At 41.8% G+C, this 11,209-nt stretch overlaps 1 protein-coding gene and 1 long non-coding RNA gene across 4 annotated transcripts in view; one reads left to right on the forward strand and one right to left on the reverse strand.

Moving 5' to 3' along the window:
- Window positions 1–2,436, forward strand: part of LOC138748804 (uncharacterized) — a 143,383-nt gene extending 140,947 nt beyond the window's left edge. For 2 of the 3 annotated variants that reach the window (XR_011348253.1, XR_011348255.1), the window contains exons 3-4: window positions 164–314; window positions 1,744–2,436. This is a non-coding gene — a long non-coding RNA (uncharacterized lncRNA). The remainder of the gene's footprint in view (window positions 1–163; window positions 315–1,743) is intronic. The other variant, XR_011348254.1, reaches the window with a different exon arrangement.
- A 4,104-nt stretch (window positions 2,437–6,540) lies between these two features.
- The window catches only part of LOC138748142 (voltage-dependent calcium channel subunit alpha-2/delta-1), a 506,771-nt gene continuing 502,102 nt past the window's right edge, over window positions 6,541–11,209 (reverse strand). The window contains exons 40-41 of the mRNA XM_069907870.1: window positions 9,614–9,907; window positions 6,541–6,742 (exon numbers count right to left, since the gene is read on the reverse strand). Of these exons, the coding sequence (XP_069763971.1) occupies window positions 9,893–9,907 (15 nt within the window). The 3' untranslated portion in view covers window positions 6,541–6,742; window positions 9,614–9,892. The remainder of the gene's footprint in view (window positions 6,743–9,613; window positions 9,908–11,209) is intronic.

Here is an 11,209-nt window from a genome sequence, read left to right on the forward strand (position 1 = left end):
TTGAGATAATGGCTCTATTCTCAGTGGGAGTTAAGATGAAAACTAGCTTGTCCCCATTAGAATGATGGAGTACTTTCTCTTCAGAAAGAGTGAAATGTTAACATTCTCTCTCACTCCAAGGTACCTTTGACTAATCTATAATTCCTCTCTGCTTATCCTCAAGGCTCCGAAACTGCTCTCCCAGTAATCACATTCATGAACTGAATAGCCACCTCTGTGCTGTAAAGAATCTACATTTCTCATTGTATGGGTAGAAATACCAAGCAACGCCATTTGCTGAACAATCACTTGGCTGTCAACAGCACAGGTTGAATGTAAGAAGCTCTACTTCACCACGGTACACCATAACACAAAGGTCTTCTCAAATGGCTGATATGACAATTTTAGAATGTCATTACAGAACCCTGGCAAACCTCAAATACCACCATACCTCAAGAGAAGATATTTTACACAGGCTTCACTGGACCCCAACATTTAGCCAAATGAACTTTCTCCTGGTTTTCAACAATGATAATTTGTAATTACAGGACTGAGTTTTCAAATCAATTAACCATGATAATATTAATCGATGCTAAAATGTTAATAAAAACAAATCTTGTCTCCCATGGGATGTGACAGCCGAATAAGACACAATACAACAAGCTCCTATTTAGTAACAATGGCATGGTGAACAAAATAGGACTTGCCATTTAACTTGGAGCTTGACCCGGAAATGAAGAAAATAATTGCAAGAGAATAAATGAACCTGTTCCTGGCAATGAAGTGGCTCCAATTAGATTAAGGTTGGGAATTTGGGTGAATTTTTGGGAATCAGCAAATAATTGACGTGGAGCAGAGTTAATTAAGGCTGACCTGAAGCACAGAAAGGGCTACGTCTGGTTCCTAACAAAAAAAACTACCAAACAAAACCAGATAGATTATTTGGAGATTCTGTTTATTCTTTCGGGACCCCCATGAATGACTAATTAGCACTCTTTATTAAGAAGTAGCTCAGGCTATTATTAACAATGCATTGCCTCATTGGGGTTAGGGTTATTGTTAAAGTTTTCACAAATGCAGAAAGAAATGACCTTAAAAGGGTCTTAAGAAATTAAATTCTAAGAATTCTAGTTAAGTAATTATATATTGGGTTGTAGAATGCCTCATAATTAACTGAATACCAAGCTTTATGTTCCAAAAACATAATAATGAACTCTGTACACTTGAAACAAATAACATCATCCTTTTGTTTCGAATGAAGATCTAAAAGTTCCATTGCGCCAAAATTTAGTCTTGCTGTGTCTAAGAAAGGCAATGATCAGAACGATACACATTGTGTTCACAATCTCACCACAATTATTTTCTTCTTCTTTCCATTTAAAAATTACAAATTGTCCAATTTCTTTCTGAACTTGTAAAATGTTTAACTCTAAGTTGAAGCGGAACGCCTTTACAGTGCCAGCGAATGGGACCGGACTGGGGTTCGAAGGAGTTTGTATATTCTCCCCTTGTCTGTGTGGATTTTCCCCGGGGCTCCAGTTTCTTCCCACCGTTCAAAACGTCCCAGGGGTGTAGGTTAATGGGGTATAAAGACTCGTGGGCCAAAATGGCCTGTTACTGTATGTCTAAATTTCAATTTAAATGGAAGCCATATGAGAGAATACGTTGCTCAAAATAGCATGACCTTTCGTACTCTGCATTTCTCTATTAGTTTTTAAATTTGAATTCTCTAAAAGCTTGAATTTTTACCTTCTAACCTTGCAGGAGTTGGAACTTCCACCAACATCGGTGCATCCCAAGTGCCTGCCGATGACATGATTCCCAGGATGCTCTCTGTGTGTCAACAGGCATTCGAGACTCTCTTCATCTTCAAGGGCTTCTGTGCTTTTTCTAATAGGCTTTAAAAGAAACTGGAAATTGAACCATGAAAGATTTCTTTTTCTCAAGTAAGTCTGGTACTAATTTAAATCCAGAACGATTGCTACTTTCTGTTAAGAAAAGCTGGATGAGTGAGAAGAAAAGGACATATTGAACTGATTACATGAAGGGGAAGTAAATGCTCGTACAAAACATAGAGCAGATAGAGTGAGAGGTCATTTTGTGTGGTGGCTCTGACAATTAAACCTGATCACATATGGCTGTGGGCTGTACATCACTGCAGAAAGTTAGCTCCACTGGTTGCAATTGAACTGAACTTCAGGACAGGAGTTTGCATTGTGTGTGCCCTTTTAGTGCCAACAATTGGACACGAATATCTCCCAAAAATACACACAATGCTTGTATAATTATGAATTGATCAGGCATATGATATCAAAGGCCAACAGGAACAAAGGTTGTGATTTCTCCAATGAGACAGGAACAATGAAAGCTTTGTTTATAAATATTTCTTTTGAAATGTTTTGAAACCTACAGAGACTTGGAAATTGAATAAACAAAACTTATCATCATATAACATAATTGTTTGTTTAGAGAATTTTTAATTATCAAAAGCTTTTTAAGTTAACTGATGCCATTAACTCACAATACTGTATTTACTTAGCTTTGATGCATGCCAGAAATGTACAAATTGTGCAACCCTTCCATTCATTCTAAACATTTACACAATAGTCTTGAGGCAGGAATCCAGTGCTCAAGACTGGATGGCAATGGTGCAATGATGGGTCCAGGACAGCCATTCTCAACCTTCGTTTTTGGCTGTGGCTGGGTGGGCATAGCGGTTAGTGCAACGCCTTTACAGCACCAGCGATTGGGACCGAACCTGGGTTTGAATCCCATGCTGTCTGTAAGGAGTTGTAGGTTCTCCCCGTGTTTGCATGGGTTTTCTCCAGGGGCTCTGGTTTCCTCCCACTGTTCAAAAACGTACTGGGGGTGTAGGTCAGTTGGGTGGCACAAGCTCGTGGGCCAAAAGGGCCTGTTACCCTGCTGTACTTCTCTATGTATGTGGGTACATCATTGTTTATGGGTCCCCTTCCCAGTGAAGCAGCCAAGTTTAGTTGGTTTCTTCCGTACTTCTACCGACTACATGCATAATATAGAACAGTATGATTACTAATGGGGCAGGGGTTGGGGGGGGGGGGGAGGTGTACAGCCCCTACTGAGAATGGCTGGTCTAGGACAATCTGGCAAACTGGAAGGGAGCTGGTAGACTTTTGTTTCCATGGTTCTTAAGGAACTGCTTTGCGAGCTACTTCCAAGATCTCTTGTAAACTGTGACCAGTAACCCTTAATTTATGTGATTAATTAGGAAAACTCCTTGCTGCAGGATGTAGAATAATGGCTGTATTTTTATTACCTCCCCCGAGATACCAGGCATGCTTGCAGCTATTAACAGCCTTAACAAAGAAATATGCACAGTATTTGGAAGTGGTAAATGTACTCACAGAATAACAATGCTCAATTCCTCCCCATGCTAATTAGGAGAACATTTCTAATTATTCTTTATATCAAAAGGAATGAAGGTTTTGGTTCTTCACACCTATTAACTTCCAGATGAATGTTCTCTGTTGAATGAACTGAATTATTTTTTTTCGATCCCGTGTCCGCCCATTTAAGGTTTACAAACAGTGGATTGTGGGTTTTTTTATGCTTTGATGTGGCTTGCAAACCATGTGATCCTGCCATCATTGAACGTTTTGTGGCAGTTCCTTCAAATGGCTTCATGCTCCATGGAACTGATTTCTTGCCAATGGAGTAAAGTTCATGTTTCCCTACATTAGATTTCATGCTGTTCCTCTTGGCTTACCTGTTAAGCATTCTTCTCAGGGGTTTGCCCTGTATGATGTCAACTGACAGATTGTGCAAAACTTGTGAAGCTGGAGGTACATTTCTGTCACTGAATGTGCCATTGCTATGTAGATCTGTAAAAACCAGTAAGGCTCTTGCTTCCAATAATTTCTATTCAATACAAGGAAGGCAGTTAAATCTCTCTGTTTCAAGACAAGAAAAAAAAACTTCAGGGAGCTGTGAACTCAACCAGCACCATCACGGGCATCCATGTCCACTCCATTGAGGGCATCTACAAGAGCTGGTGTCTTAAGAAAGTAGCTTCTGTCCTCCAGGACCCTCACCACTCGGGCCATATCCTCTTCACGCTGCTACCATCGGGAAAGAGGTACAGGAGTCTGAAGAAGAACACCCAGCGGCTCAGGGGATAGCTTCTTCCCCTCTGCCATCAGATTTCTGAATGGACAATGAACCAAAGACAATACCTCAGTTTCCCCTTTTTATGTCACCAATTTATTTATTTATTTTTATATGTAATTTTATGGCAATATTTTCACTGTAATGCTGTTGCAAAACAACAAATTTTGTGATTTCTTCATGACAATAAAATTCTAATTCATCTATGGCCCATGCCAGCAAAGAGTTATTGGGCAATGTCTAAAATCTAGGTGTTTTCAAGTAATCCTGAATGAATTCTGATCCTTCGTTATCTACAAGACACAATCAAGTAATGGAAAAGTAATTTTCGTGGAAGTAGAACTGGTAATTGCTACAACTGGGAATGCACCATAGTTATCAACAATCACAAGACATCAGCAGAAAATGTTTTGCAAAATTATTTATGTTTTATGTAAACTATGGGCCTTTGAGGAATTGTGATACTTGAAATGGTTCTTAAGCATTTGGGCTCTGGATATATGAGATATTTGGTGACATTTACATTTTTCTTTAACAATTGTTCAGTTTATTGATTCTCTGATGGTCTGAGGTATGATCATATTACAGACTAGGGTTCCAGGGCTGAATGGGCTCCTCCTGTGCCCCTACCTACACTTCAGCCAGATTTGTGCCTTTCCCTGCCATGTTCCATCTACCCATCCTCTTGGGCTCTCCTCCCTTGGCCAATCTTCTTTATTCCTTTCCTCAACCCTTCCTGTTCTGGTTCTACTGATCACCTCCCAGACACTGTCTCTACTTTCTCTTCCCTCCCCCGCCTGACTCCATCTCCCTAAAAGTACAATGTCCATGCATCTTCCCACAATAGCAACTGAACTTCCTGAGAAGAGTGCAGTGGGCAAGGCTACTGGCCTCGATCATGTCAACCTTCTACAGGAGCATTTTGGCCGGCTGCATATCACAGTGCAATACAGTAGGCACTTTCAAGAGCTTCAGGGAAGATAATGCGCTGGCAGTTGCGGCTGGGGGGAGTACAGCTGTCACGTTCAGGTGGCCGTGGAGAGGATGCCTTTCTGTCACTTGATCATGCCAGCTGATGGATAGCCGTCTACCAGCGATAGACGGCTTCTCGGGGCTGTGGCCGAGTTCTGCCCATGCTGTCTTGACGTCATTTACAGTGCGTCAAAGCACGACTGACAAACAATATCAAGACACAAAAAAGTCTCAGATTAATGGTATATTTGGAGTTACATCTAGCACATTTTTTATTTGCAGCTGTACAAATGCCCATCTCTCCCCCCTCGCCCGCCCGACTCGTGCTGCCGATCTCCCGCCCGCCTGACTCGTGCTGCCGGTCTCTCCCACTCGCTGCCAATCTCTCCACCCTTGCCTGCCCTACTCGCACTGACGGTCTCCCGCCCGCCTGACTCGTGCTGCCCATCTCTCCCCCCTCGCCCGCCTGACTCGCGCTGCCGATCTCCCGCCCGCCTGACTCGTGCTGCCGGTCTCTCCCCCTCGCTGCCCGACTCGCACTGCCAATCTCTCCCCCCTTGCCTGCCCTACTCGCACTGACGGTCTCCCGCCCGCCTGACTCATGCTGCCAGTCTCTCCCTCCTCACCGCCCGACTCGCGCTACCAATCTCGCCCTCCTTGCCTGCCCAACTCACACTGTTGGTCTCCCGCCCGCCTGACTCGCACTGCCAGTCTCTCTCCCCTCACCCGCCCGACTCACGCTGCCAGTGCCTCCGACTCGCACTGCCGTTGCTGTGCGTAAAAAACCCCACTGAAACCCAGAGTCGATGGCTGACAAAGTCATCAGCCCACCCCCTGGCAGCCCGAGCTGGCACGGTGGAGGGGTGGGGGGGATACTCCGAGCAGGATATTACACCTACGGAGAAGGGTTAGGTAAGTAGACCTCCTAGCCAGCGAATCCAGTTTCAGATGGCCACCTGACATCCACACAGGAGTACAATGTGCGGCTTTACAGTCGGGTATTGTGGCCACCTGAAAGTGGATCGGAGGTCAATCCACAGGACTATAATTAGTGGCAGAGAGGATCAATGGAGTCTGTCTCCCCCTCCAGTCTATGTGATGTACCAGGATCATTGCCTGAAGAAGGCATTGAGGACCCTTCCACCCTGCACACAGCATCTTACAGCTACTCCTGTTGGGAGATACAGGATCAGACCCAGCACCACCAGGCTGAGGATCAGCTTCTTCCGATGGGCAGTGAGAACACTGAACAACCAAAGGAACTGCTCTCACTCATCATCCGAGACTCTCAAATCTATGAAACAATATTTATTTATTCATTTGTGGCTATGAATACTAGTCCTGCTATGTACTGTCTGTCCTTGAGCCACTGATTTGTGTGAAGGTCAGATGTCACTCCCTGCAGACATTAACAACTTGAAAGAATTAAATATTTGTGCAACTTATGCCGTTTAATTGAAATTAATCAATACCTAATCAATAATGAGCTGATGATCAATGTGAATAGCTCCTATAAACCCTTCTGGTTTAAGGGAGGGAACTGCAAGAGTGACAAGCTGCCGAGCTGAAGAGCATTGCTGGAAGTTCCAATGAACCCATTGGTGTGCTGGATGGCAGGGCAGAGAGCTGCCAGTGGCCACTTTGCCTCTACCTGTAAACTTCAAAGTTCAGATTTATTGCCAGAGTACATACATGATATCACACACAAGCATGAGGTGCTTTTTCTTGCAGGCCAGGCAGAATTTTGAAATATTGGCAATGCAAAACAAACTGTACTCAAGAGCAGATACAAATGCAAAAGGGAGATATGTAAACATAGAAACAAATGTAATCAAACTAACCGCGCAATACAGAAAATAAATATTCAATAATGTGCAAAGTAAATGAGTTTCTAATCGAGTTTGTTGTTGAGGAATCTGTTGGTGGAAGGGTAACAACTGTTCCTGAACTTGGTAGTACATATTTTGGGGGCACCTATACCTCTTCCCTGATGGCAGCTGTGAGAACAGAGCATGTCCTGGGTGATGTGGATGCTTGATCATTGCTGCTGCTCTCTACCGGCAGCGTTCCATGTAGATTTTCTTGATGGAGGGGAGAGCTTTGCCTGTGATGTACTGGGCTGTGCCCAATATCTTTTGTAGGGCTTTCTGCTCAGATGTATTAGTGCCCCTGTACCAGGCTGTGATGCAGCTGGTCATCATGCTTTCCACTACATATCTGTAGATGTTTGCCTAAGTTTTCAATGTCATACCAAACCTCCACAAACTCCTGAGATAGCAGAGGGGCTGACGTGCTCTCTTCATGATGACCCTGTGTTGGGTCCAAGGTCCTCCAAGATAGTGACTGCCAGGAATTTAAATTTGCTCACCCTCTCCACCTCTGATCACCTGTTTTTTTCTGATTTAATCTCTGGTTAAACTTCAGTTAAGCTTAAGACCATCTGGGCAACTGACATCTTTCACCATTGAAATTGTCCCATTCTATTCAAAAGCCTGGGTCAGGGTGAACCAAATGCTGTGGTCCCATTTGGGTCTGTGGTGTGGAACCGGAGATATCCCAGAAGTGGGGAAAGAAAACCAAGAAGCATGGTTGAGTCGTTGATTCAGATGGGGTTCTTTGCGTTCAGGGGTCATGATGTGGCGGATTGGTTTTGGGAGGAAGGAGTAGAAGTTGGTTAAAATGTTTGGGGTGGTGCATTGTCAGAAGGAAGGTCAGAAGAAAGATAAGTTATCTCACTTATTGCCTTCCTTAAAAGGAATTCTAGTGTGGCTCTGCGTGAGGAAGGCTAGGGTGTCTGTCCCAACAGACAACAAATCACAGGATGATGCAGTTTGAGTTCTCCATTGAGAACTCCATTTTCTTCCACCTAATGCTGACGCATCCATTTTACTGCTGTTTCCTGTTGCATCAGGGATCTCAGTCATTTAGTTAGGTTGCTCAGGCCGAACAAGTCAGGAATATATCTTTACCTCATTTCAAGCACTTAGTATATGCCAAGCACGTGCCCTTGGGCATGAAACAGTGCCAGATTCTGCCTCCTACATCTGCTCCTGCCAGGCAATCCCAATGCCGGTTTTGGTGGCTTCAATTGCGAAAGCATTTTGTGTGCGTTCAATTATACACAGGCATTATAAATATCTAATCCTTGAGGTCTTCAAGATTATGAGAGGCATAGATGGGTGGACAGTCAGCACCTGTTTCCCAGGGCAGGAATAGCAAACATCAGAGGAGAGATGTTCAAAATAAAGGGAGGGAGGTTTAGGGCAGACATCGGGGTAATTTTTAAAAAAAAAGTAGAGCGTTGTGGGTGGCTGGAATGATGGTTGAAATATTAAGGGCATTTAAGGGACTGAAGACAGGAACATGAATGGAAGAAAAATGGAGGGTTATGAGGTAGGGGGGGTTTAGTACCTTTTTAAAGGAATATATGGGTCGGCACAACATCGAGGGCTGACGGGCCTGTACTGTGTTGTAGAGTTCTATGTCCTATGGACACTGTGTGACCAGCTGAGTTCCTCCAGCATCTGTGTGTTTTTACTGCAATCGCAGCGTCTGCAGACTTTCAGGCTTCGCTCTCATCAATTCCATTCACCCTGCTACATGCAATTCAGTTTCTTTCAAGCCACCATTAATGGACTTGGTTTTGTGTTCAATATGTTTCATGGACAAAGCTTCCTTGTGATCTCCCCTTTCTTCGACTTTCATGATTGTTCTCCATGTAAACAAACAAAACAATCTATCCATTCTCTCTCCAGAAAGGAAAAGTTCGGACCCTCTCTCATATCCCTCCTGAAGTGTGCCTACCAGAACTGTACAGGGTACTCTAGCGGCAACTAACTAATGTCGTATACAGTTGTCCCAAGACCTTTGTTCTTCTATTCTCTGCCCAGCTAGAAGGAAATCTTCCCATCTCTTCTCTTCACCACCTCCTCTTTAAAATATTTACATCGAGTTTAACAAAAACCCTTTATACAAGGTATATTAATGATAACATAAATCAAATCATATAATATTTATGCCACATATCAATTAAAACATAACCATAATTATGTAACTTATTTAATTCAGGACGTCAAATTCTATAATAATAATTAAACAATTAAATCATGACTCATACTATGTCCAAAAATAATATAAAAATGATACAAATAATGCACGTAAAATCCCCTTATATATTTTATACTTCTCTGATGTGATCATATGATCCATAATCTGTAATTAAGCCCCCTTTACTTGATTGTCTTAATAATAAAATTTTTTTAAAAAAAAATCACTCTACTAATTTACAATTAGAGTAACCAAACAAGGTTACCTATATATAAATACGAATCGAATAATGGCCCCCAGACACCAGGCAGGGAATCCCCAGAGCATCCATACCAGTTAAATCCTCAGATTATGAAAATAATCCTTGAATTGGGCCTACATCTTATCAAATTCATTCTTTGCATTTTTAATATTAGATCTAATTTTTTTTCCAAACTTAACTAAGACATGTCATATAACCATTGAATATGATCACCTCATCAACTTTTTACTTCTATTGTCACCTTCAGATGTGCACATCACGGTCCCTTTGTTCCTCAACACACCATTTTTCTGCCCAAATGATCTTTTGACCAATATCATTCCGTAGTGAAACACGAAAGTCAGCAGACGCTGTGATTGTAGTAAACTCACAGGAATGCTGGAGGAACTCAGCGGGTCTTGCAGTGTCCATAGGAGGTAAAGATATATTATTCTGTCACCTAAGACTACCCTCCTTACTGTCAACGTTTCTTCACTTTGATGGTTCCAGAATTTATGAACTAGCACACTGGAAAACAAAGAAAAATAACATTAAATTCTACCCAGTGACTCGACCTTTCAACTCTCCAAAATCCATAAGTGATTCATTGATCATCTAACCCAAATGCTTTTTGTGGGATGTTTATGTCTGAAAATGGTTAAAGATGACAATTGCAACTGTGCTTTAAAATGATTCATTGTGTGTACAATGTGTTGGCAAATGGCAGATTTTGAAACCAGTGATGACTACAGTCAGCTTAATAAGTACATTGATATTAAAAAAAAGTCTGAGGCAAAGCACCAGAGAGAAATTTTGATTTGCTGCTTCGATCATTTTCCTGAGACTTTGGATGTTGTTAGGATCCAAAGTGGTGAAAGAAACCCATCAGACTTGAATGAATTTCTGCTCTTACAAAGAAAAATCTGACCGTCAGCTAAATCTTGACCTCAGACCAAACTGGATTGCTCAGAACTGATGGAATGTCGTCCATGAGCTCTAAGAATATTTTAAATTCTAAAACAAAAAGAAAAATATAATCACTGTCCTCAAAAACTTTAAAATGTTTTAAAAAAATCAATGTTAACAAAACATAAGAGTTCAGTGTGTAGACATCAATGGGGATCTCTCATCGAGAGCAGGATGCTCATTTGAGAGGTCATGGCAGGTGTTCAATCCTTTGGTGTTCTCCAGTACCATGGGACAACCTGCTGCCTTGCAGCAAGTCACCAATAAGAATCTTTGGGCCAGTGTGTGTTCATGTCCTCACACAGAAACCTGTTGGTTCCAGGTTGGGCTAGAGCCTGCTGTTAATAATGGCAAGTTCTGCCATCATTATCAAGGTCTTTGTGCATGAAGTAAATGCAGCTCTCATTCCATTATGGCTTAACATCTAATATTTTAAAATTGACTTCATTATTTTGAGATCTAGTAGCTGTGGTTATCAACCTTTTTCTTTCCACTCACATACCACCTTTAATCCCTCACAGAGCACCTATGGGATCCTATAGTGGGAATAAAGGGTTGAGAACCACTGCCTTATACCTATAAATGATCCAGCATGCCTTTATTTCTCATGCAGTGCATTCATAAAGTAAAATGAAGGTTCACAAATTCAGCATGGTTAAGCATTTTTAATGATTTGACTGATAAATCTTTTATTTTGAATATATTTGCACAAGAATAAAGTAACACAACATTTCTAAGATTATAAACTTTTTTTAAACAGTATTGTACAAATTTATACAAAAATTTTTTTCAGGCTTGTCAGGTTCCACATAATGTTCAAAAAGCACAAGAAGACCATAAATTAAACAATCCATCAAAGCAGGA

This window comes from Narcine bancroftii, chromosome 13 (genome assembly GCF_036971445.1).
Source record: "Narcine bancroftii isolate sNarBan1 chromosome 13, sNarBan1.hap1, whole genome shotgun sequence".
Lineage (NCBI taxonomy): Eukaryota > Metazoa > Chordata > Chondrichthyes > Torpediniformes > Narcinidae > Narcine > Narcine bancroftii.